General features: G+C 45.2%; 1 protein-coding gene across 3 annotated transcripts in view; it reads right to left on the bottom strand.

Moving 5' to 3' along the window:
* FILIP1 (filamin A interacting protein 1) overlaps positions 1-27,883 on the bottom strand; it is a 153,573-nt gene that overhangs the window by 59,143 nt on the left and 66,547 nt on the right. For all 3 annotated transcript variants that reach the window (XM_074991003.1, XM_074991004.1, XM_074991005.1), the window contains 2 exons: positions 5,282-5,455; positions 1,717-1,895 (listed from right to left, as the gene is read on the bottom strand). In XM_074991003.1, coding sequence (XP_074847104.1) covers positions 1,717-1,895; positions 5,282-5,455 — 353 coding nt within the window. The remainder of the gene's footprint in view (positions 1-1,716; positions 1,896-5,281; positions 5,456-27,883) is intronic.

Here is a 27,883-nt window from a genome sequence, read left to right as displayed (position 1 = left end):
TGGTGCCCTAGCCTTCATAACAAGGGCAGGAGATGGATGGCAGGAGATAAATCACTTGTCTTCTGTTCTCCTTCTCTGGGGCACCTGGCATTGGCCACCGTCGGCAGATGGGATGCTGGGCTTGATGGACCTTTGGTCTGACCCAGTATGGCCATTCTTATGTTCTTATGTTCTTATGTTCTTACTGTCTCTAGTGGAACAGAGACTTCAAAAATGTGCAAAATCATGGTTTTTAGAAAACACAATGAACGAGCTTGGGGATTTGTAGAAAGTAAAATTAGATAATACTGCAACACTTGCATAATATATTATTATTATTATATGTACTTCAAAAGTGCTAAAGTCCTGATCCAAAGATCACAGACAACAATGGGTAGCTTCCAATTAACTTCAATGGCCTTTAATGGGAACCGTTATTTGTGTACTCTGGGCATGTGTATCCCTACACATATCAATATTCAGCATATATATAAGTAATATATATGCAAGCACAAAATGTGGCAATTGTCATACTCCTTAACTGGAAAAACAAGCCAACATAATTCATGATACGCTGGGCAGGTGACCACCTTTCACATAATTGTGTGAGATGTAGTAGTGTTTGTGCTCTTTGAAGTTTGTCTATCAGCTCAGCAATACAGCCAAGGCATCACAGAATTTTTAGCTTCATGTGTCATCTAGCTAAAGATGGTCTTGAACTTCAGCAAGGAAACAGATAATAAATAATGTATTCAGTGAATCTGGCATTTTTCTTTTTTGGAATATCTATGACACATCTGTAGCAGCAGATAGGCAGGTCTAGGGAATTTTTAGAATACTTTTCTTCCTGGGATACACACACACCTTGCCTGAAGACTTGCTCTTCAAAGAATTGTGAATTCTCAACCCTGAATGGGAAGAGTACAATCAATGTCTCCTCACTTCTGTGCTAAGAATCTAAAGTAGGACTGCCAACCCTCCAGGACTGTCCTGGAATCTAATTTAATTAAAGATTATGTAATGTGATGAAACCTCCAGGAACATGTCCAAGCAAGATGGACAACCCTACTCTAAAGTATAGTTTAATTAGAAACCAAGTTCCCTTCCATAGAAAGCCTACCGCTTCATATTCACCTACTTCAACATGCCAGACAATGGAAATAAAACTGGATCACTCAAAAGTTTCCAGATGAACACAAATTGGGCAGGGATGTGACCAAAGCAAATTAATTTTAAAAGTCAATTAAATACTCAAAATAACATCTGGTAGAACTGCTCAGCTGTAGACCTGAAAAACATTGCTAAAGATTGAGCCTCTCTTATCTGGCACCCTCAGAACCTGACCGGTGCTGAACGAGAGAATTTGCCAAACGATGGAAAGTCAATATTGTCTACCAGCATTACCAACACTGCCACCGCTTACTGGGCTCTTAGAAGATATTTATGGGTGAACTAGAGCTAAATAACAGCCAGGACTGGCAGATATAAACAAACTTTATGGGGCCATGGTAAACTTGGCTACACCCATGATAAGCAGACATCTGACTAACGAAAATCATGCCAGACCATGGATTTTGCTGGACAATGGAGTGCTGCACTTGAGAGGTTCAACCTGTAGTAAAATGCGATCATACTGGCATTTCACAAAAAGTTTGTATGTGTCATAAAACATTCACTTATTAACTGACTAAGTGTCAGGATAATGAGGATATGCTGCACAGTATTTCAAATGCTCACCTCTCACGCTCCTGCTCCAAGAGGTTGGTAAAGTCATCACTCTTGTTCATGTAATCTGTATGTTTATGCTTCTCGTTTTCCAGCTCATAAACTGTGCGCCGATGGCACTTCTCTGCCAAGAGCAGCTGTTCCAACATGCGTCGATATGTCTCTTTCTGCTTTTCTTCTAGTCTGTCCAGCTGGATTGTTTGAAAAGGAGAATGGACTGTTTGAAAGGTCTCATTCACTTACGCTGGCTGATTAACTAACTGAAGAAACTACATTTGGTAGATGCCAGTTCAGTAATTTTATGTCTTGGGTTATACATAAGGCAGCAACTAGGAACCAGTGTAACTGTTCTGTGAAAAGAATGATTTCTTTATATAGTACACTTATAGGAAACATTTCCATAGCTTCCCAATAGATGAAGAACAGAATCTGACACCTTCTTAAATAATACTTTAATAGTACTTTGTATGGGCTTGTTTGGTTTGGAAAAGAGAAGATTGAGGGGCGACATGATAGTGGTTTTCAGGTATCTAAAAGGGAGTCATAAGGAGGAAGGTGAAAACTTGTTCTTCTTGGCCTCTGAGGATAGAACAAGAGGCAGCGGGTTTAAACTGCAGCAAGGGAGGTTTAGGTTGGACATTAGGAAAAAGTTCCTAACTGTCAGGGTGGTCAAACAGTGGAATAAATTGCCAAGGGAGGTTGTTGAATCTCCATCACTGGAGATATTTAAGAACAGGTTAGATAGATGTCTATCAGTGATGGTTTAGATAGTACTTGGTCCTGCCGTTGGGGCAGGGGGCTGGACTTGATGGTCTCTCAAGGTCCCTTCCAGTCCTAGTGTTCTATGATTCTATGTTCTATGATTCTATGATTACTGAGGGCTGCCTTCAACCTGATGCTGAGCACCCTCCATGCCTACTGACTGGAAGAGGAATTGAGGGGTCTCGGTGCCTCAAGGAAGGCAGGTCTGAGACAATGATCTTTTAGGACCCTGAACTGAAAAGTTGTTCCACAGCTTCTATCAGGTAACATGTCCTCAGGTCTGTTGAAGCCAATGGCAGTTGAAGGCACCCATCAATACAACAGAGGGTGGACCCTAGGTACCAAATGCAACGCTTAATGTTAGACACCTAAATCCTTCATTCAAACATCTAATTTGGAATTTAGCTACCTAAGCCTGGGGATTGGCTCTGAAGTTACAGCTCTGAAGCTGAAAATTGGACTGCCCATCGGTGACATGTATAGATAGTCAAAGCTGCCATTCATCCGACTGATGAAAAATAAAATCCATATTAGAGTCAGAATGGATTCTTATTATATTATTTTTCTGGTTACTGTTCATTTTAGACTTTGTCTCCCATTTCTTTTACAATTTCTCTCATTACTTTATGAGAAACTTTATTATTAATTATTATTATTATTATTATTATTCCAGCATTATTTTCAGGTACATGTGTCAAAAGTAGCTGGGATGCAGCACTACCAAACATCGCTATTCATACTGCTACCTTCGGTGTTTTGCTGGGGAGAGGTCAATCGAATCTGAATTCTCCTTTAGCTTGTAACAGGCATCCCACTCACCTAGACCCACGTGGTACCTTTCTGTTTATGTGTTTCAGACAAAAATACCACCAGGGCTTGCCCTGACCACACTCAGCCTATCCATCACAGCAATCATATCTCATGTAGCCAGGACTGGCCAAGCCAGTTGCTATTTTAGGATATCCCTGTGTGAGCTGAAGGAAAGATGAGAACAGGATTGCTGCTGTTTTGAAACAATTGTAGATGATAAATCGGTTAGTCTGAGTTGTTCATTAAACGTCACAAAGGAGAGGTACCCTGGCATCAGCCACGTTCTCATTTGGGTGATGAACCTTCTAAAGCCAGAAAATACTGAAACTGCAGTATTTTATAACAACGCTCTTCTAATAAACTCCTTGATGTGAAAGTTTTACAGGAACAAAGTCCCTCCCAAACTGAGAGACTCCATGGACATAATGTCCTTGCCACCTACTACAAGAGTCTTGTTAAGCTCTTTTAGCACTGTTTAAAGTGATATTTAATGTATCCTCCTGAATGCTACAATCTATTTTCCCTGCTTACCAGCACTACAAATATTCCAGAAGATGTCACGTTAAAAGTACACAGTGTATTTTAAATTGTTGTTCAATAGACACAATTAATATAAATTATAATGTGTTCTAACCAGAGAGTCCTTGAAAAACAGTATGTACCCTGTGGCATTTTATACTTCTTTGGCAGGCAGTTATCAGTGCTATTTTTCTGACATGTGGGTAGAATTCATCAGCTTCTTTTATTCTCATACTAAGCGATAGAGTGGCTGCATGAATCCTAAGATTCTTGGGTGCTCTGTGGATTAATTTTACTCCAAATGTGAAACAAATGTTGGCATGAATTAACACGAGGCTTTTGCCCAATTCTTATGAAATCCTTGCCTCATAATTTGCACTGGGTATCTTGTGTATGGCGAGATCTCAGAAGCCATATAAGGTTTGTTTATAATGTAACTTGACCCTTCTTTACATTTTTAACAACCAGTCACTCAGGCATGTTGAAATCATTTGATCCCTTTACGTACTCTAACTTCTGAAAAGATGCCATCTGATACAGTCTGCTGTTACACTACTGTGCCATTATTACCGTAACTATTGCCCCATTATTACCAAACTATTTTGAAAGAGTAGTCAAGATTAATTAACACCCTAGGGATACTAACTACCCTTTATCTTAATAACTGGTCTCAGATATGGCCTTTTTAACCTTAAGAATGTGCCCTGTACTCAGTGTTCACCCATTAGGTTTTAGGGCCTTTTTCTCATCTCCTACCTATTGTACACTGGTATAGCTCCATAGATTTCAAACCAAGGATCAAATACTATAGGTCTTGCTTAGAGCCTGACTTTGCTTCCTATGAGACTGATTTTACCTATTAAGGAAAAGGAATTTAAAATGCAGAGCGGAAATGGAAGCATTCACCAGCCTGGGATGGTTTGCTTAACTTAGGAGTCAGCAACCTTTCTGAGGTGGATTGCTGACATTTGACCTTTTGATCTATGTATGGTCCAAATGCCAGTGATACTTTTAAAAGTCACTAATAGTCCTATTTACAACAGCTTCCTTAATGAATAAATTACGATGCAGAGCTTTACCATTAGGTGGTGGTTGGTAGCATTAGCTGGTCTTTTGCTAATCTACAGATGGCATGGCTTTGGAGAGGGGGTGCTGAGCACCCTCCTTGCATGTCCATGAAAATGGCACTTGTGCTGGAGATGCTGACCCCCTGGCTTAACTGCTCCATTTCACTACTTAGGGGAGCAAGGAAGGTAAGGAAAATCCCCTAAGGAACACAAGAGGGGTAGTTTTTGCATTCTAAGCCAATGCTGTCACCAGGGGGAACATGTTTTGATGGTAACAAGGAAATTTTCATCTTCCCTTCAATTCTTTCTGTACTCATGAGAAGTGGACACTGCATTCAGTTCTTCTGTCTAAAATGTAAACAGTCATTGTCTATTCATCATGACTCACTCCTTTCATAGCAAACTGGATAAGTTATTACCTCTGAAATGGGTTTCTCATAGACATCTTCCCCTACAGATTTTTCTTTGGCAAGGATGGCGTCCCTGTGCAACAATCGCAGCACGTTCTCTGGAGCTGCAGATCCATAGTGGGCCTCTAAAACTTCAGGCTTGGTTTTCTCTGTCTTCAGCATGTGGATTACATCTTCTCTAGCCTGCGGGATTTCAATTCAGTATAATTAGACAACCTACAATGAACAGGCAAACCATACTTCTACTACTACAACTACTGAGTGGATGTGTAGAACACACAGAAGCTACGTCTACACTGAGACGCTACATTGAAATAGCTTATTTTGACTTAGCGAAATTGAAATAAGCTATTTTGATGCGTTGCATCCACACATCCTTCGGGGCCGGTGCCGTTGACATTCAAAGTCAACATAGGAAAGCGCTACATCGAAATGGGTCCCGCAGGGGAGCGTCAACACACAAAAGCAGCCCTGATCAGAATAAGGGGACTAGGAAAGCCTGCGGACAGGGTCACAGGGTGGACTAGTCCTTCCAGGGCTACAGCAAGTCACTGCCTTAAAGGGCCCCTCCCAGACACATTCAGCCTGCACAGCACGAGGTCCGCAGAGTCGACAACAGGTTGCAGACCCCATGCATGCAGCATGGACCCCCAGCTGCAGCAGCAGAAGCTGCCAGAAACCCTCAGGACCATATCCAAGGCAGGGACCGTCCTGCTCGGCGCTGCGGAGGAGGCTGCCCAGCACCTCCTGGAAGATGAAGGAGCTGCCCCAGACCATCATGGGGCCCTCCCAGTCCCCCCACCCCACCAGAGTGGTGGGATCGCCTGGTCCTCGAGGAGTGGGATGACAACCACTGGCTCCAGAATTTCCGGATCAGCTGGCAGACATTCCTCGAGCTCTGCCAGTGGCTCACCCCTGCCCTGCGGCACCCGCACACCCCTATGAGGTGTGCCCTCACCGTCGAGAAACCGGGCCATGGTGGACAGCCGGAGCTGCTTCCAGGACATATATGTTGGCTGGCCTGGCAGCACCCACGACGCCCACGTTTTTAGGAACTCAGGTCTGCCGCCGGCTGGAGGCGGGGACCTACATCCCACAGATGGGCCCATTTTGACCAGGCTGTGGGGTGAGCACCAGGGGGGCCATCTTGGTGGGTCACTCACTGCCCCCCCACCCACAACACACTACTGCCCCCACACCCACACTACTGCGCCCTGAGAGCACACGACACACGTTTTTGTTTTAAAAACAAACCCAAACATTATTGAAACCACCAAAGACGATGAATATTTTTAAACAGGAAGGGGGAACTATGTACATTGGGGGGAGGGACAGCTACTAAAGGGAGGGTGGGACACGACAACTATGTACAATGAGAGGGGAACTTTGTACAATGGGGGGGAACTTTGTACAAAGGAGGGGGGCCTTGGCCCCCTTCCCTACTGTCCAGCACCCGCTTGGGGGGCGTGACCCATGCCTGGGCCGGAGGCCCCGTCGAGGCCAGGTGGGGGCCAGGAGGACTGGCAGGTATGGCCGGGCCAGCTCCTGAACCCTGTGGTCCTTCTCCTCGGCAGGCTCCAGGGCAGGTGGAGGTGGCTGGGAGGGACAGTGGCTGGAGCAGTGTGGGGGTGGCATCCACTCAGCAATCCGCTCCAGGATCCCACTGATCCGATCGAAGGTCCACATGAAGGACCCCCAGGCCTTCTGGCACCAGGCCAGCACCTGCTCCTGCAACCTGCACCTGGTGCCGGAGGGTGGCGAGGACCTGGGGGTCAGCAGACGCCTTCGGCTGGCTTTGGTGGTGGCAGGCTTGTCCCGGGGCTGGTCCCTGCTCTGTCACCTGGCTGCCATGGCGCAACGTCCCAGGTGGGCTGTCCAGCATGACGGACACAGAGCCCATGCTGTTGTGGCCCTCAGATGGTGCGGCTGCAGAAAAGAGCAGGGAGAGTGAACACATCTGTTAGTCTGGGCTCTGACCTGTGATCCATGCCCCCCAACCCTCCACTGCTGGGTCCCCATCTCTTGTCCCCCAAGATGATGGGTGTAGTGTCCCCGTGGGTGACCCCCTTCAGGGGTTCTGCTCCCTCCTACCCCCAGGGATGGGGCATGGTGCTGTCCTGGGGAGCAGGCGCTGACGGGCTCTGGGAGCCGTACCACTGCTGTCCCAGGGCCATGGTCTGGCTGGGCCGTGGTGGGCTGCAGTCAGCTGGGTGTGGGGGTGGGCCCTGGTCGTGTCCCTTGCCCCTGCCCTTTAACCCGGGGGTGTGTGCCTGGGCTACATACCTGATGGTCTGCTCCCATGGTCGGGGGACACCCGTTGGGCAGACGCCCTGCTGGAGCTGTGGGAGGGGAGGTCAATCAGGAGCCCCCTCATCGCTGGAGCCCTCCTCCTCCTCCGCTGTCCCAGTGGTGGACTCCTCTGGGGGCTCCTGTGGTGCAGGGCTGGTCTCCAGGCTGGACTCAGGCTCCGGGACCTGCTGGGGCTCCTCGGCTGAGGTGTCAAGGGTGGCCAGGGGGGGAAGGAGGTGTACTTGGGGCCCAGTATCTCCCTGAGCTCCCGGTAAAAGGGGCAAGGGTGGGGGTGGCCCCAGACCAGCTGGCCATGTCCCAGGCTGGGGTGTAACCCTGCCGCAGCTCCTTGACTTTACTCCTGACACAGTCAGGAGTGCAGACAGGGTGACCCTAGGCAGCCAGGCCCTCAGCCAGCTGGGAGAATGCGTCTGTGTTCCGCCGCTTGCTCCCCATTACCTGGAGCACCTCCTCCTTGCCCCAAAGCCCCAGCAGGTCCTGGATCTCAGCGTCTGACCAGGAGGGGCCCCACCACCTCTCCTCCCCGGCTGGACGGCTGGGAGCCCTGGGTCCCCCAGGGGGGTGTTTTCTGGGGGTGCTCAGGGGGCTGGTTGGCTGCCATGGGTGCTGGGTGGTGGATCAGGGTGTCTGGAGGGTGTGCAGGGTGTGCACGTGTCTGTGCTGCTGCCTGCATGCTCTCAGCTTCCCGCCACAGGAAATCCAGGGGCGTGGAGCTTTAAGAGCTGCTGCACATGGCAACCATAGAGCCCCACAGGGGCTGGACAGAGCGTCTCTCAACCCCTCAGCTCTCGGCCACCATGGAGGACCCTGCTATTTCAACATAGGGGGATGCGGATTGTCTACACGCACCCTACTTTGACATTGGACGTCAAAGTAGGGCACTATTCCCATCTTCTGTTGGGAACAGTGATTTCAGCGTCTTGCCACCTTACATCAATTTCAACTTTGAAATAGCGCATGGCTCATATAGACTCACCGCGCGCTATTTCAAAGTTGGGCCAGCTATTTCAAAATAGCTGGCTAGTGTAGACGCAGATAGAGAGACTATTGGGTGTGTGCAGGGGAAATTAAAAGAATATTAGGATTGCAAATTCAAGCCAGAGGGACATGCCGAAATAAAGATTACCTCCATAATCTTAATATGATCCCTTGTGGGTATGAATTAGTCTTTCCCAGCACTGCAGGTGAAGTCTTCGACATTCAGGGTTAAAACCTACTCTTCCAGGTCCAAACCTAGAATCATAGAATCATAGAACACTAGGACTGGAAGGGACCTCGAGAGGCCATCGAGTCCAGCCCCCTGCCCCAATGGCAGGACCAAGTACTGTCTAAACCATCCCTGATAGACATCTATCTAACCTGTTCTTAAATATCTCCAGCGATGGAGATTCCACAACCTCCCTGTGGGAGCACGAGCACCTGGTGGCCGGGCCTCACTCGCAAGGCAGAATGACCATACACTCCATCTTGGAATGCTATCATACAATGGCGGGAAGGTCTGAAGCCAGGCCAGGAGAAAGAAATCAGAAAGTTGACAAGTAGTTGGAGAGTCCCCAAAGAGAACATCCTGACAAGCAGATAGTAAGTCCCCAAAGAGAACAGCTGGGGCTAGTAGCTGGAAGCCCCCCAAAGAGAACATCTTGGTTGTACAACATCAGAGGGTCCCAGGGGAGGTTCAGAAAAAGACCAAGGACAGAGGAAATCTTGTAACATGTTCTGACAGGCCGGGAGGATAGAAAGCCCAAATTAGGTAACAAACGCTTTAATTGGCCAGGTATTGAATCCCCAAGTAAGAAACAGTATAAAAGGTGATTTAGCAGGAATAAGGGTGTGGGCTCCTGGACACTAGGTGGAGGCTACCAACTTCCAGTCCAGACAGCAGATCCTGGCCTGATCACCCGGACATCACCACCACGAAAGGTCCCAACCAAGCCGTATCTCTAACTTGAAGGGCCGCTGTAACGTAGTTGTTGGTGAGATGTGGGAGCATTGGATGTTATTGGTAAGTCACATGTAATTATATACAGCTATATGTAACCTAGTGTTTAGCCTATGCCAAATAAATAAATATATATAAGACAAGTGTTAAGTAGTTGTAGTTACGAAAAAATGAATCAATCACTATCGGTAAATACCACTAGCTGGACTAGCTGGGGCTGTATAGAGAATTATTGGGACTTAGAACAGCCACAGGGCATTGCGGTGTTCACAATCAGAGTGTTATTGTTCCTGGTACTCATAATACTGTGGAAACCCAGGTTTTAAAGTAGATACACTGAATCACATATTGCTGCTACACTACATAAGGCTACTATAAAAGTGGGGTGTTCGGTCCCGGGCCACCCGACTCCCCCCGCTGTATCAAACCCCACACGCACCCACGGGACCCGGAGTAGGTTGGCACATCATCACTCCCTTGGCAATTTATTCCACTGTTTGACCATCCTGGCAGTTAGGAACTTTTTCCTAATGTCCAACCTAAACCTCCCTTGCTGCAGTTTAAGCCAGTTGCCTCTTGTTCTATCCTCAGAGGCCAAGAAGAACAAGTTTTCTCCTTCCTCCTTATGAGTCCCTTTTAGGTACCTGAAAACCACTACCATGTCTCCCCTCAATCTTCTCTTTTCCAAACTAAACAAGCCCAATTCTTTCAACCTTTTTTCATAGGTCAAATTCTCTAGACCTTTAATCATTCTTGTTGCTCTTTTCTGGACCCTCTCTAGTTTCTCCACATCTTTTTTGAACTGCGGTGCCAAGAACTGGACGCAATACTCCAGCTGAGGCCTAACCAGCACAGAGTAGAGCGGAAGAACGACTTCTCGTGTCTTGTTCACAACACACCTGTTCATGCATCCCAGAATCATGTTTGCGTTTTTTGCAACAACATCTGTTGACTCATATTTAGCTTGTGGTCCACTATAATCCCTAGATCCCTTTCTGCTGTAGTTGTTCCTAGACAGTCTCTTCCCATTCTGTATGTGTGACACTGATTGTTCCTTCCCAAGTGGAGCACCAGAACTGATTATCCTTCTTCTTCTTACTGCCTCCTGCCTCATTCCCTCCCCATCCCGATTACTGGATGAGGGAGTTGCCTTGTAGAACAAAGAATATGTGACCATGTAATTAGATTATACCATACAGCACACACAAGGGGGGCTGAATAAAGAGTCCACAGGCAAATGGAATACTGTCATTTCTGAACTACTGAGTGCTTGACTATGCAACCATAATGTTCTTTTAAACTAATTAGTGTACGCAAATTTCTAGGATTTTTAAAAAGGGAACTGAATATATATATATGGAGGTATTCCTATTGCATAGAACTGGAAAGGACCTTCAAAGGTCATCAAATCCAGCTCCCTGGGCTCACAGCAGGACCCAATTGCCCCAAATCCATAAATGGCCCTCTCAGGGATCAAAGTCACAACCATGGGCTTAGTAGCCCGATACGCAAACCACTGAGCTCTCCCTCCCACCACACTAACTGTCATATGAATTGTCAGTAAGGCTGGAACCAACGATCTTTATTTTCATAACACAGATTTCAAAAACTTGAGCTAGGAGAGTAACTAATAGCAACAAAGTCTGAAGAAGTGGGTCTGTCCCAAGAAAGCTCACCTAATAAACTATTTTGCTAGTCTTTAAAGTGCTACTTGACTGCTTTTTGTTTCAACAAAGGGTTGTTACGAGCTATGTGGAACAGCCACTAGAGGGAGACATAGTACATGCTTTGCAGCGGCTGACCTAACTATTTGCGGGTAACAGGAATACTAGGAGTTTATTCCCAGCTCCAGATGGGAGTTTGTTCCTGTGGCTACAAACAGCAGAGCCAAGCACATTGATCTACTGTGCTGTGCTTCTGCCATATTGGTAACAGAGGCCAGATCCCAACTCCTTCTGAAGTGACCTTGTACGATTCCTGTTGCCCCCCTTGCAAGATAGGGAAATGACACCTGCCTGCGTGTTAACACAGGGTTCCGAAGCCTGGCTCAGTTATGAAGGTTGTCAAGGCTACAGCACTGTGGTCAGAAGGTAGAGGAGACCTCGTGCTTTTCTCCCAGCTCTTTCCTTCCCTTAAGTGGAAGAGACAGCTGCTGCTCCTACCCCATCTAATGCTGAATCAGTGGAGAGCGGGGAAGCCATGACAGTGCACAGGGAAGGTGCAGAGATTTTAGCAGCAGGCTTCTATAAAGCTCTCAACACACAACTGGTGATTTTAAAGGGCTATAACTGAACTGAATTGGGGTGTGTTTCCATAGGAACAGCAAGGCCCCCTGACTGTAGGTGGGGAGCAAAGGGAGCAGTTGAACAGGGTCAGGCATTTGCCACCACTACTAATTTAGCAGTCGTGGTAACTGGATCTCTGGGCCCCTTTGCAGTGCCACAGCAGCGCTGCTCTGCTGCAATGTATGGCTTTGTGTTGGGGGGGGGACCCTATGCTTCAGTCTGAGCAACACGGCCCCAAGCCCCGACCCTTCTGCTTTTGGCCCTGGCCCTTTCAGGGACAGGGAGATGCCTCCCCCCCACCAACTTGCCCCGGGGCTTGCAGTGGCTGTCGGCCCCACCAGGCCCCATGACTATCACTCTGACAATTTTACCCTAGAGGCATGAGGGCTCTTCAGAAACAGTCTTTGACCACGAGCAAAACTCTCTCTTTTCCTCAAACTTCTTTCTTGGAAATGGCTGGGCCACTTTTTCTGAAACTTGAAAACTGAGCCTGAGGCACTGAGCAAGCAGCCCACATGCTAACAGTTATGTACAACTAAGAACAAGGCCTTTAAGTGGAAAAATATTAGGCAACCAAGCACCACAACTCCCTCCTCCTGTAACAGAGAGAATACATATTAGAGAAGTACAAATATTTTATCAGCATGAGTCTGAGGAAGCCACATTACTCAGGAGTGACAACATGAGTTATGCAGGTCATCCCTAACTTTTGCCAATAAAATCTGTACGCTACAATCTATCATATCCTCTGTATGTGATACTTAGGTCACATGGAAAAGTTATTGTAAGAATGCTTAAGAGACTTTCAGGAAAAATCATTGTGGCTTTTTTCATACTCTCACTAAAACTGCAGTTACATTAGTTATCCTAAGTTCAGTGTTTCTGGGCTCAGAGAAAGCTGGAAAATCCTCTAACAGTGAAATGAGAGAACTTTTCTATGCATCTACATGTCACAGTTTTCCAATCCATTTGCTTGGGCAAGGGTAGAAGAGAGTATTGGATCCCACAGAAACAGGGTTACCGTATAAAAAAGAAGACACCCTTGAGAGGGAGTGGATCCATATTATCTACCAATTCACCTTATATTAAGCAGCCTTCAACTTCCTGAAGGGGAGCTCTAAAGAGGATAGTGTGAAACTGTTCTCAGAGGTAACAGATGGCAGAACAAGGAGCAATAGTCTGAAGTTGCAGAGGAAGAGGTGTAGGCTGGATATTAGGAAAAACTAGTCCACCAGGAGGGTGGTGAAGCACTGGAATGCGCTGCCTATTGAGGTGGTGGATTCTCCATCCCTAGAGGTTTTTAAGTCCCAGCTTGACAAGGTCCTGGCTGGGATGACTTAGTTGGGGTTGATCCTGCTTGGAGCAAGGGGCTGGACTAGATGACCTCCTGAGGTCCCTTCCAGCCATATGATTCTATGATAATATATATAGTACATTCATACATTGTGAGTTGGTACACAACTGATACAGATACACTCCCTCCCAGGACTGTCCTCTTTTTTGATAGGACAACCATACACAGAAAAGCAGGAAACACTACGAGGCTGAGAGATACTGGACTGTTAATTTGTGATATTCTTCCCTGGAGTACAGGACCAAACATAATTTGAATGGGGAGCAAGTAAATATTTCTCTGACAGGTTGATTTTATTTCATATATAGTGACAACTCATTGAAAATGCTTATGGAATGTAAAAAAGTTCAAGGGAGGATGGGAAGATGGATGGATTGCACGGATGAGATGATCAAAGGTACATGATATTAGTCCTTCACATAGTTCTGTGATTTTTTCACACATCTATCAGAGGGGTAGCTGAGTTAGTCTGTACCTTCAAAACAACAGGAAGTCCTGTGGCACCTCATAGACTAACAGATATTTTGGAGCATGCGCTTTCATGGGCAAAGACGCACGCATCTGACGAAGCGGGTCTTTGCTCACAAAAGCTTATGCTCCAAAATATCTGTTAATCTATAAGGTGCCACAGGACTTCTTGTTGTTTTTCACACAGCTATCTCCCTATGTGTATATATTTATAATATATGATATCCATGTCATATGTACTGTAAGTTACCTTGTATATATGTGTGTATACATGAATGAGTACATGTAGTTATAATATGCTCATTGTTCATATCTTCATCTTGTCAGGGGCATCAGCTAGTTTGCCAAGCACTGTTTTCTGGTATGTTACCTTGGACTTATGATAACTATTTATATAAAGCAAATTAGCAAACAGATACTCCACATGAGGTTGCTAGGAAGCAGAGCAAAAAAAGGTCTATGCTAATAATAAACTGAACGCTGATTGCTTTTATCTGGAAAGAGACAAATCTAGGAGTGGGAGGGTATTGAAGTGCAACCACTCTTAAAACTTAATGAGCTACAGGGTCACAGACAATACTGTAGTGTTTGGTAGTTTGGGATTTCAGTTAGTCTCACTACAAACTTCTCATAATGAGTCCACAGGGAACTGTCTAAAATAGCTGGCCTGTGAAATTCATGATTTCATGTTTCCTCCAAATGACTAATTTTCCACTTACAGGACATGGTGCTGTTTTGTTTCAAGGCCTGGAGATAATGTATCTAATTAAAATAAGCTTTAAGTCCCAGGCTGATTTCAGATAGCAAGCCAAAACAGTCACATCAAGGGAGGGGACCTGGGGGCCACATACTGGGTTTAAAAAAAAAAAAGAAGTAAAAAGATCTGAGCCAGGTTCTTCACTAGGAAGTACTTTTGGTCTATGTCTTTGCTACAACGGTTCACTGTGAAAACTTTTGTCAGGTCAGAGCCACCAACATTGCTATATCACTAGAGCACTTGGCTGCTTTTGTTGTTCTTGCACATCCTGGTAAGTGGCTGTGTCAGCAGAAGATGTGTCGCACTGAGGCTACAGTTACACTACAGGGCTCTGTCCACAGAAGTCACTGTCAGAAGAGAGTTCCTGAAAAAACTTCTGTCAACAGAGTGCAGCCGCACACAGAAGCCAATCAGAAAAGTGCTCGGCTCTGTCAACAGAGAAGCCGGGCTGCCCAGCTGCTCTCTTGACAAAACAGGCGCCTGGAAGCACAGCAGACAGGGCCCCCATTGTTCTGGATGCCTTGTCTGTTGAGAGAAGGCCCCTGCAAAAGGATCCACAAAGCTTTATTTTTGTTGACAGACTGCCGACAGCAGCGTTAGGCCTCATGGCTGAGAGGCAGAATGCCGCCAGCAAAAGTGACACATTTAATCCACAAACATATTTTGTGTGTGGATGTTGCACCACTTTTGTTGAAAAAACCGGAGTTTTCTCAGCAAAACTCGCTAGCGTAACCGTAGCCTGTGGGTGTATGTCCCAATATGTTCGGCACCACTGTCCAATGCAATGTTTGTGGGACATTTTGCAGGGCCTTTGGGGATAACAGTGTGCTGCTGAGAACGATGGCTTCTTCGGGCTCAATTCCCCCTCCCCCATAGTTTCATCCCATAATTTTCATGGCATTTTTTTAAAAATTCACATGGACAGAGAAAAGCAGTAAGAAGAACTATCATGTCCCCAAAAGAACCATGGATCCTGCAAAGCTCAGCGGAACTGTCAAGTCTGTTTCAGAAACAGACAAATTCCTTCTGAATTTGTGGAACTTCAACAATTCCCCCTACAATGGTGGTGTTGCAATGAAAAAAAGACAGTTGAGGAGGAGGAATGGATAATGCAGAATGTGAATTAAAACTGAGGATGTTACAGGCATTTGAAGATCTGCTCCATATAATGGAGTGGTGCTTCAAGGCAAGGGAAAGGAGCATTGAATTCTGGAATTGTATTTTGATGCAGATTTGGGGTGATCAGAAGTGGCTGCAGGACTTTTGGATGCAGATGATCGTCTTCCTGCATCTGTGTGTTGAGCTCACTTCAGCCCTCTACCACATGGCACTAGAATGAGAGCTCTTTGACAGGTGACAGTCACACTCCGGGAGTCAGAGACCCTGGTTGTCAGGGAGTGGAATAGTTGTCAGAAAGGTGTCTCCTGACATAGGGTTTCTGTGATGTGATTCTACATGTGCTTCTGGGCAATGTGCAGAAAATAGATGAGGGATATGAAGCTTCCCAAACTGTACTGGGAGAAAAAATTGGATAGATAGTCCCTGTTTGCCAGAATTGGGATATCATCTCAACAGGTGGTATTTCCCTTGAGGTTTCCTGATTAATCTTATGCAGTATCAGATGCATGCTAGGGCACAGGCAAAAGGAAGGAATTTCAGATGGGAGGTAAACATGCCTATAAAATCACTGACAGCAGTCTCTAATATCTCTAAGAGGAATAAATGGGATTTTCTGACACTAGAAAACCATTTCTCAGCTCCATTCCCCTTGCCTCTGTGGTAAGTGGGAACACGTAGAGACATGAGATGATCAGGTATTGAAATAGTCTCTAGTCAATGGATTTTTTTTCAAGTTTCAGATTATTCAGACAGTGTATTCTTTAAAGATGGCACCATATCTTGTTTTACTTTATATCTCTACAGTGCCTCTCATGCTACTGATGAACTGGTAGTAGTTTTCCACATGAACTGACACACAGGCTACTTTTATCTAGTTAGAGTGGAAAGGCTTTTAGTTATTACAGTATCAGTTTTTGTTTCAGGTGGGAGCTATATTAGGAACTGTCTGTGTGAACTTTTGAGAGAAAGCTGAGGAATGTTTCACATTCAGATCCATCTAGTCTGAGTTGAAGGCCTAAATTTACAAAATAAGCCATAGTTTTTGTGCGCCTCCATTTTTTGGTGCCAGAGCTGAGCAGTCTAATACCTGATTTTCACAATATAAGAACAAAAATCTGAGACAATGCATTTTCAAACCGATAACATATTTTTTTAAATGAGGACTGTCAATCAATTGTCGGTAATACAAGCAATTTACTCAGAACAAATTAACTCAATGAAAAATTGATCGTGATTATTTGCAGTTTTAATTTCCCTGTTAAACAATAATAGAAGATAAACAAAAGAAATAGCAGTTTTCAATCCACCTGCATGTTTTGTAGTGTGGTCTCTTTATCATGAAAGTGAAACTTATAACTGTAAAATTTGTTTTTACATAACTGAACTCAAACAAAATAATGTAAGATGTTAGGCCCTACTTCTTGTCCAGCCAATTGCCAAAAACAAATCTCTTATATGTCCGGGTGATAATTCTGCCTGCTACTTATTTACAGTGTCACCTGAAAGTGAGACAGTGGTTCGTATGGCACCGTTGCAGCTGGCATTGCAAGATATTTACATGCCAGATATGCTAAACATTTATATGTCCCTTCATACTTTTACTTGTAAGTTGCACTAACTTTTGTTTATCTTATTTACAATGTAAATATTTGTATTCAAACATAATATAAACACGCCACACTTTTTAGTCTGTGTTGTATTGGAGATTAATATTTGAAAACATAGAAAAAAAATCCCCAAATACTTAGAATGCATTTAAATGTGTATTCTATTATTATTTCACAGTACAATTAAGACAAGAATTAAATGTGATTACTTTTTTAAAATTGTTTGACAGCTGTACTTTTTATAACAACCCACAGTTAGCATGTGGAACTCACTACCACAAGATCTTAAATCCAAGATCTTACAGAAATGAAAAAAAGAATGAGATACTTATGTTGATTATAAGAGCATCCAGAGTTACACGAATAAAGAGTGAACAGGCTCAGAATCAGGAAGCTTTGGAATTTTATTTCTGGATTTCCTGAGTCTCCAGTATTTAAGGTTCTTAATATAAAATCTTTTAATGTTGTGTTAAAAGACAACTTTTCTCATCCTTGACAATAACATTATTTGGTGGGGATTTGAGTTTGGGCTGTCAAAAAAACGCAAGGGAGTAGTTTCAATGGGATTTAACAGCCTGACAAATTAGGCTCTGCTGAAAAGTTAACCTTTGATATCTTCCCCTTCTTAGTCTATAGAGGCTAATCTGGCCATTAGATATGGTAACAGGGAACAGGTTCTGGATGAAGGGGGTTTGGGCTGCATATGAGCTGTCACATTGTTTTGCTATCTCAGTTCAACACTAGGGAGCCATTCAGGCCTTCTTCCTACTTCTTCCTGAGATTTGAAGGGAGAACAATAGGATGTCTTCTCCCCTGCACCCGTTCCTCCTAATGAGTCTGACAGCATGTGATCCTCTATTCTAAAGCCGCAGAGAGTAAATGTTTAGTGAGATGTTTATGAATTAATTTGAAAAAGAAAACTGTCTGTAAAACTGAACATTATGGCAAATGAAAGACATGCCTGACTCCATCATGGGAGGGCAGAGCTCCATTCCAACCTACATCCTGAAGCGCCTTTCTTATGACTTCCCACCAACACAGCCAGCTTCACCTCCCTTCATGCCCTCTTCCCATGTCTAGCTTTATGTCTTCACCCATGCTATTACCAATGGATGGAATAATCTTTTCATCACGGTATGGTATCCTCTCCTCATGCAAATGCTTTGATAAAGTCTCTCTTATTCTGGAAAATCTTAAACACTAATATTTGTTTAGTGCCTTCTCCGCACCAATCTTATATTTAGGAAGAGAGACTGGGAGTAGAATGAGGAAAAAACCATTTCACAAACTATAAATGAACACTGCCAACCTCTTCTGGTCACCCAACACATCTTGTCTTCTGTGTGGCTTAGATAGTGTGTCTTGTCTGGAACTGACCAGAGTCACTGCTTTACACATAGTAACCAGCCTCACAAAATATAAAATATTCTTAGCCTGATGCTCATCACAAACTTCTATTTACGTCACTCTGGCCTTAAAGTGGTTATAAATTACACTGTAAATAAGGGCTCTGTGAAGAGGAGAGCCAGGCTAAGAACACGCAAAACAAAAGCATCCACAGTGTTGTCTGTTATTTATTAAAGACGGTGGCTCCTTTACACTGCTTTGATAGGGTTAACTGACCTTATGCACAAATCACAAACATTACATCTGCACCCACAGGCAAGGCCCCTTCCATTTGTCAAAGTGGCATAAATAGGACTTAGCATACATAAGAATTAGGCGTGTGGTTTAGGAAAAAGTGGTGTGAATCCACTGCTTGGGAAAGGTGATTGATAGCCTGACAACAAATGGTTTCAATTTGTTGACAAAACAATTCTGCATGAGCAGCAAGCTTCCCCATTGTGCCCCGCCCATTTCTTACCACTCTGTCTCCAAACCTTCTCAGTGTTTAGCCTCCCCAATAAGAATGTTGACAAAGCTGCACTTTAGTGCCCATTGAGGTGCCAACCTTTAAATTCTCACCAGCAATTACAGACCACAACACAGTAACTCTAAACCTGACACCACTCCCTGCAACAAATTTTGCTGCCAACTCTGCTCACATATCTACACTAACGGTATCATCACAGGACCTAACATCAACCACACCATCAGTGGCTCTTTCACCTGCACATCTACTAATATAATATAAGCCATCATGTGCCAGCAATGCCCCACTGCAATTGGCATTGGCCAAACTGGACAGTCTCTACATAAAAGAATAAATGGACATAAATCAGACATCAGGAATGGTAACATACAAAAACCTGTAAGAAAATACTTCAGTCTCCCTGGACACTCAGTAACAGATTTAAAAGTAGCAGTTCTACAACAAAAAAACTTCAAAAATAAACTGCAAAGAGAAATTTCAGAGCTGCAATACATTTGCATATTTGACTCCATCAACAAAGGATGGAACAGAGAGTGGGAGTGGTTGGCCCATTACAAAAGTAGTTTCTGTGCTCTTGACATTCACACCTCCACCTTAGCTACTGATAATGGGCCACATCCCCCATTGACTGGACTGACTTGTTTTCTCCTCTCTTGATCATAGAATCATAGAACACTAGGACTGGAAGGGACCTCGAGAGGCCATCTAGTCCAGCCCCCTGCCCCAATGGCAGGACCAAGTACTATCTAAACCATCCCTGATAGACATCTATCTAACCTGTTCTTAAACATCTCCAGCGATGGAGATTCCACAACCTCCCTTGGCAATTTATTCCACTGTTTGACCACCCTGACAGTTAGGAACTTTCTCCTAATGTCCAACCTAAACCTCCCTTGCTGCAGTTTAAACCCACTGCCTCTTGTTCTATCCTCAGAGGCCAAGAAGAACAAGTTCTTTCCTTCCTCCTTATGACTCCCTTTTAGCTACCTGAAAACCGCTATCATGTCTCCCCTCAATCTTCTCTTTTCCAAACTAAACAAGCCCAATTCTTTCAGCCTTTTTTCATAGGTCACATTCTCTAGACCTCTAATCATTCTTGTCGCTCTTGTTCACAGCTCCACATTAACTGCTGATAATGGGCCACATCCTCCATGGCTGAATAGGCCTTGTGAACTCTGGCCCTCCCCTGGACTGAGATTCCTTCTTTAAATCCTCCACTGACCCCGCACCCCCATGCCCACTCATGCATCTGATGAAGCAGGTCTTTGCCCATGAAAACTTATGCTCCAAAATATCTGTTAGGCTACAAGGTGCCACAGGACTTCTTGTTTTTGAAAATACAGACTAACTCAGCTACTTCTCTGATACTTGTTTAGGAATAGGACACTTGTCCACTCTAACTTGCACTGAGTGAGTAAAACTTATTTCATATGTAAGCAATTTCTCAGTGAATGCTTCCATGACACCTAGCTGGCAGGAGGAAGAGACCCTGGGTGTGCCTATATAAAGACAGTTTACTCCTGTTTTTCTCACATTTGCTAGTTACTCAGCAGATGCAGCAGTATTTTGCTCATTGTAATGAATTTAATTTGCAACCCAACACCAACTATGTTTGTATTAAATGCAGGGATAATGAAATGGAGTTATCATTGTTTGCACTTACTGTGGGCACACAGAAATGCAGGATTGTGCTTAATCTGTTCCAAAGGAAAAAGCTCACATTTAGGAGATAGAACTTTACTAAGCAGGGTCTCGATCATCACAGACTTGTGAGAGGGGGAGATTACACACTCTGCCTGGACTGGCTTGAGCTCTTTCCTCGCACTGTTGAAAGAATTGAGCTAAACAGGCTGCATTAGGAGCTTCTGCCTTATTTCAGTTGTGATAGAGCTGTATTTCTGCCTATTAAGCAGTAAAATTACTGGAAGCTGAAGTGACCTGAGATGAAGCAGTGCTTCTGTCCAGTCTGGGAAAGAGCAGAAAATTACTAAGGGACCGATGTGCAGAGGTCACAGCTCAGAGGTGGATGGCAGCAGATAGTGACTGACAGCCAGCATGGGCAGCAGGGCAGCAGTGGAGAAGCATGACAAGTAGCCACTAGGGCGGTGGCAGAGAGGCACCATGAGCAGCCAACAGGACAGCAGTGGAGAAGCACAATGAGCAGCCAGAAGTATAAGAAAGACACCTCTTTACCTCGCCCCCACCCAGGATAGAAGGTGAATTCTGAAGACGTACCTGTGAACTCTAGGTCTAAACTAACCAAAGACAGCAACCATGAGTGAGGTGTAGAGAATGTTTGGGCACGTGAAGGGGACTTCTGGACTTAACAACTCGAGGAGAAAAGAACACTGCCCAATGTAGTTGGGGTGGGACTTTTACTCATGGTTTATGTTTATGAACTCTGTGGTGTTTTCCCACCTTTTACTAAAAGTTTCTCATCTACGCTCAGATTCTGTGCTTGCGAGCATAGGCAATGTGTGGAGGGTCACGGTGGACTCCAGCATCACTCTCCCCACACTCACCATCAGTGCTGCATTGGTTCGGACGAGTGTGGCTCCCCACCACCCCAGATCGACATAGCCTGACAGCAGCGTGAGCTTCCTAGCTCACACTACTCCTAGGCCATGCCGCTCCAGGACAGAGAGAGAGAGAGAGAGTGTGTGTGTGTGTGTGGGACTGCCTCACAGGCATCGGAAGTGGGTGGGGACATGAGCAGAGCAGGGGCAGGTAGGGGATGGGCCTGGGAGGGGAAGGAGTGAGGCATGAGAAGAGCAGGGTCCGGGCGGGGGTGGGGCAGGGGCATGTGGTTATTACCAGTGGGGAAGCATTGCCTCTCAGAGGCACCCAGGGGTGATGTGTGAATTTCCCATGTTTCTGGTCGGGGTCTGGAGCCAGCTCTGTGTTGGAGCAATGGAAAAGAACCCCTAGCTATTGAATCTGACAGAAGGGTTACGTATAGAAACCATTAAAAAGCCATTAGATTATATCAGTTTTCAGTCATTACCAAAATGGGCTGGATTGCAGTCAAACCAGTGACTCACTGGTGAAAGAATAGCTCATACCAAGCCCCTGAGCCAATCAGTTTTTTAACTTTGTTCTTCATTCTGTCTCAGCATAATGTGCCTTCCTGGTGGTGCCTCATCTTCTCAGAGCTACCAGCCTATCAGGAATAATCTGCTGCCTAACACAGTAATTAGTTTAGAATTAGCTGATCAAAGAGCTTCTTTACTTCAGTAACATAATGAAAATTCCCCAAGCTGTTAGGAAGGAGCGTGGAGTAAAGTTAAGGACAAATGATATCATTCATAAGCAATGCTTTCAGGAAACCATTAAAAGTTCATCTGGTATTTTTCACTTTCAAAAACTGCCTTTCTAATCACCATGGCACATTGGAATGATTACACAGGTAAAAGTACCATGTAACACAGGATCAAAGTTTACAAAGTCATATTTTATCTCTGGTTAATGGCATGAAAGTAGCTATGAAATCATGGACCATACATTTTTCATTATTTGTGCTGTGATTTTTACACCTTGCGGTTTATTAATATCAGAGGGGTAATTATGTCAGTCTGTATCTGCAAAAACAATGAGAAGTCTTGTGTCACCTTATAGACTAACAGATTTATTGGAGCATAAGCTTTCATGGGCAAAGACCCGCTTCTTCTGATGCAAAGACACAACTTGTCAGTTTATTAATAGTGCAACAGCAGCTGTGTATGGGATCGGAAACCAGATAAGGTCACAGGTTCCTCAGGCAGTGTTGTGATCCTACCAGTGGCTAATTTCCTAAATTCCTATAGACTTTGCAAGCTTTTCATATAGAGCTAATAAAGACCACATGCAAGGTCTCAAATTGCACTCCTCTCCAGGAAATCAGGTGGCTGCACTTAGCCTGCCTTCAGCTGTATCTGGGACACTCTGGGTGATACGTCACTGCAGAGATTGAAGGGACCTTTCGTGTCTGGAGATTCCAACTGGCCAGCTCCAGTTGAACGTGTGTACAGTAAGGGGTCATCGGGATAAAATTAATGCAGATGACTTCTTCAGCCAGCCATAGTCCTCGTGTGCCTCAGGGTACATTATCGGCAAACACGTGTACATCAGTGTAACATTCTAAAGAATCCAAACATGAGATCTTCTACCTCCATTCCTCCTGTTAGACTCTAGTAGACTAATTTATTTTTTTTTTAAATCTTCTTACATTTTGTATTATAACAAGAAAAAAGAGAATGAAGGAATAAAATTTGGCCGCTACCAAGATACCAGATTTAGGCTCCTTTGAACAACGTAATATTAAACTGTCCCTTTAGAATCCTTCCATCATTAACCTACCTCCTCAAAGCACCCCTTTGTACTCTTACTGTGACTTTGTCCAAGGGTAGCTGGGGTTTGTGGACAGGCTGAACCCAGAGCTCCTGGACTGGAACAGCTGAGGCCAAAGGAGCCAATTAAAGAGGGCTGGGCTACACTAGGGCCTATCTAGTACACCTACACAGCAGAGAAAAACCCACAGCAACTGTGTGTGTCAGGGGAGAGGGAATGCTGTTTCACTGCTGTGTAGATTTCCAGGCTCCAGCCCTCCACCCTAGAGCCCAGGTTCTGGCCTCAGCGTGGAAGTTTACACGGCAGCAAGACATTCCTGTAGCCCCAGCTGGTTGGCATGGGCCAGTTATAGATATTTGTTTGCAGTGTAGGCATATCCTCAAGGGATGCTAGTAGGCAGATGGCTGGAGAAAGAACAGGCAGGCTAAGCTCTGAAGAGGAAAAGGCACAGTAGCATGGGTGTTAGGTGGAGCTGCTGTTTGGGGAAGCAAGCTGCCCAACCTGTGGCCCCACTCATACTCCATCCCTGCTCCTCCCAGGCCTCATAGAATCATAGAACAATAGAGCTGGAAGAGACCTAAAAAGCCATCAAGTCCAGCCCCCTGCCCTAAGTAGGACCAAACCCATCAGATCAGCCCAGCCAGGGCTTTGTCGAGGCGAGACTTAAATACCTCCAGGGATGGAGACTCCACTACTTCCCTGGGCAGACCATTCCAATGCTTCACCACCCTCCTAGTGAAAAAGTTTTTCCTAATGTTCAACCTGGACCTTCCCAACCGCAACTTGAAACCATTGTTCCGTGTTCTGCCATCCATGACCACTGTGAACAGCCTCTCTCCAGCCTCTTTAGAACCTCCCTTCAGTAAGTTGAAGGCTGTTATCAAGTCCCCCTCTCAACTGTCCCTCCGTCTCACCATCGTCCTCCTTTTCTCTCTGCTCACCCATCAAATCCCTGGGGCCAAATGTAGAAAAGGACATTTGAAAAAAAATACTTTTCTAAAATTCCTGTTGCTAATGGAGCGTGTCTTCCACTGCAGGACAGATTGTGAGGACTGGACATGCAGAAAGTACTTATTTAAAAGCACTACATTTGGTAATAAAAATGCAAGTCACAGTTTTTTTGATAGACGCTGAAGTTTGAGAGATTTATTTGCAAAAACTTTGTAGTAAGGGCAAGTCACTCATCCTGCTGAATACAACATTAAATCTTATGGAATCCATGATGCAGCCCTTCTTTGTTTTACATTTTCTTCATCAATATTTCTTAGCTGATTTTATGTTTTAAATATATTCTTCAGCCTTTATTAAGTAATAATTCCAGATTACTACACATTAAAATTCACTGAAACAAAGTCATTATTTTAAATTAATCAGTCAGAGCTATTTAGTGTGTTCATAACAAAGTTCATTGCTTTTAGAAAACAGCAACACTAATTTATTTTGTCAAAACAAAAAGCATTCAAGTAGCACTTTAAAGACTAGCAAAATAGTTTATTAGGTGAGCTTTCGTGGGACAGACCCACTTCTTCAGACCATATCCAGACCAGAACAGACTCAATATTTAAGACACAGAGAACCAAAAACAGTAAGCAAGGAGGACAAATCAGAAAAAGATAATCAAGGTGAGCAAATCAGAGAGTGGAGGGGTGGGGGGGAAGATCAAGAATTAGATTGAGTCAAGTATGCAGACGAGCCCCTATAGTGACTCAGAAAGTTCCCATCATGATTTAAACCATGTGTTAATGTTCCGAATTTGAATATAAATGTCAGTTCGTCCACTTCTCTTTCTAAAAAGGAGCGATAATGTCTCTTCAGTAACACACGTACCTTGAGGTCATTGACAGACTGCCCCATTCCATTAAAATGTTGACTAACTGGTTTGTGGATCTGGAGTGTTTTCAAAACACTCCAGATCCACAAACCAGTTAGTCAACATTTTAATGGACTGGGGCATTCTGTCAATGACCTCAAGGTACGTGTGTTACTGAAGAGACATTATCGCTCCTTTTTAGAAAGAGAAGTGGACGAACTGACATTTATATTCAAATTTGGAACATTAGTAGTAGTAGGCATCCTTCAGTCTGCATAGACTATGGATTGCGCCCTTTAAAGTTTCAATTGAGGACTTCATTTACAGCATCTATTGTGACTATGAAGACCCACACGAGAGTGACAGTCCTTGCTGCATCTCTTGCAGATGTAGTGGGTGTCTGGCAAGTCCTTATTGTGCTTTCTGTGCGCTCGCTTCTCCTCTGCTAGCTGTCTGATCCTCATCTCGCCCTTCTGAAGGCCCTTGTGTAACCCCTGCCTTCATCTGCTGCGGTCATCTGCTAGTTCTTCCCAGTTGTCCAGCTCGATGTCTACCTCTCTGAGGTCTCTCTTGCAGACATCTTTGTAGCGCAACTGGGGGCGTCTGGGAGGTCTTTTGCCAGAGGCTAGCTCACCATACAGGATGTCTTTTGGAATCCTTCCATCATTCATCCTGTGGATGTGGCCAAGCCAGCAGAGTCGATGCTGCCTGAGGAGGGTGTGCATGGTTGGGATTCCAGCTTGCTCAAGGACGGCGGTGTTGGTCACTCTGTCCTTCCATGATATTCCAAGGATGCGCCTGAGGCAGCGCAAGTGGAAGACGTTCAGCCTCTTTTCCTGGCGGGCATACAGGGTCCAAGTCTCGCTGCCATAAAGGAGGGTGCTGAGGATGCAGGCTCTGTAGACTTGCATTTTGGTGTGAGTGTACAGCTTGTTGTTATTCCACACTCTCTTGCTGAGTCTGGACAGAGTTGTGGCTGCTTTTCCGATCTTCCTATTTAGCTCAGTGTCCAACGACAGCGTGTCAGTGATGGTGGACCCGAGGTAAACGAACTCGTGGACGACCTCTAACGTATAGTTGTCAATGCTGATTGATGGGGATTCAGCAACATCCTGACCGAGTACGTTTGTCTTCTTTAGGCTGATGGTAAGCCCAAAGTCCTTGCACGCTTTGGAGAACTGATCCAGTAGTTTTTGAAGCTGGTCTTCTGTGTGAGACACTACAGCAGCATCGTCTGCGAACAGCATGTCTCTGATGAGGACTTCTCGCACCTTAGACTTAGCTTTCAGCCTTGCAAGGTTAAATAGTTTCCCATTAGATCTTGTGTGCAGCAAGATGCCCTCTGTTGAAGATCCAAAGGCATGCTTCAGGAGGAGTGCGAAGAAGATCCCGAACAATGTCGGAGCAAGCACGCATCCTTGTTTGACGCCGCTCCTGATTCTAAAAGCATCCGATAATGTGCCGTCATATTGGATGGTTCCTCTCATGTCTTCGTGGAACGACTGGATCATCTTGAGTAACCGTGGAGGACAGCCTGTCTTGTGGAGCAGTTTGAACAGACCATCCCTGCTGACCAAGTCAAAGGCCTTGGTCAGCTCGATGAAGGCTATGTAGAGTGGCTTTCTCTGCTCCCTGCACTTCTCCTGCAGCTGCCTTAGAGAGACGACCATGTCAACAGTAGACCTCTCTGCGCGGAATCCGCACTGCGATTCAGGGTACACCCTCTCAGCAATCTTCTGGAGTCTGCCAAGGATGACGCGAGCGAACAGTTTACCAGTGACGCTTAGGAGGGAGATTCCACGGTAGTTGTTGCAGTCACTTCTGTCTCCTTTGTTCTTATACAACGTTACAATGTTAGCGTCGCGCATGTCCTGTGGAACCTCACCCTCTTTCCAGCACAGGCACAGTAGCTCATGTAGGGGGTTCCGGGAGTGTGTCCGCGGCACATTTGATTACCTCTGGTGGTATACCATCCTGACCAGGGGCCTTTCCTGCTGCAATGTTGTCGCTGGCTCTCTTCAGTTCATCCACAGTCGGTTCTTGATCCAGTTCGTCCATTACTGGTAGGAGCTCGACGGCATCGAGGGCTGCGTCAACCACAACGTTCTCACGTGAGTACAGCTCAGAGTAGTGCTCAACCCAGCGCTCCATCTGTTTGGCTTTGTCAGCAATGACTTCACCAGATTTGGATTTCAGAGGTGCCATCTTGTTCTGGGTGGGTCCTAATGCCTTCCTCATACCCTCGTACATTCCTCTGAGATTACCAAAGTCGGCACAGGTCTGGATGCTGCTGCATAGCGGGAGCCAGTGGTTGTTGGCACAGTGCCTGGCTGTCTGCTGTACTGTTCTTCTGGCCTCTCTAAGTGCTTCTTGGGTACTCTGGCTCGGTGAGCGTTTGTAATCCAGGAGTTCAGTGCGCTTCTTTTCAATGACTGGAATCATCTCATCAGAGTTAGCTTTGAACCAGTCATTCGTGTTTCTAGCTCTTCTTCCAAACACCAACAAGGCCGTGTTGTAAACTGTATCCCTCAGATGTTGCCATTTGGATGTCACATCGGCACCCCCAGGGCCGCTGCGCAGATTTTCCTGGAGAGTCTCTCTGAGCTTTTCAGCTTTCTCCGAGTTTGCCGTCTTTCTGGTGTCAATGTGGGGCCTTCCAGCAGGTTTAGAGTGGTACAGCTTCTTGGGTCTCAGCTTGAGCTTGGAGCAAACTAGCGAGTGATCTGTATCACAGTCAGCACTATGATAGCTGCGTGTCAGAAG

The sequence above is a fragment of the Carettochelys insculpta genome, chromosome 3, assembly GCF_033958435.1.
Source record: "Carettochelys insculpta isolate YL-2023 chromosome 3, ASM3395843v1, whole genome shotgun sequence".
Lineage (NCBI taxonomy): Eukaryota > Metazoa > Chordata > Testudines > Carettochelyidae > Carettochelys > Carettochelys insculpta.
This window is presented reverse-complemented; position numbering and strand designations above follow the sequence as displayed.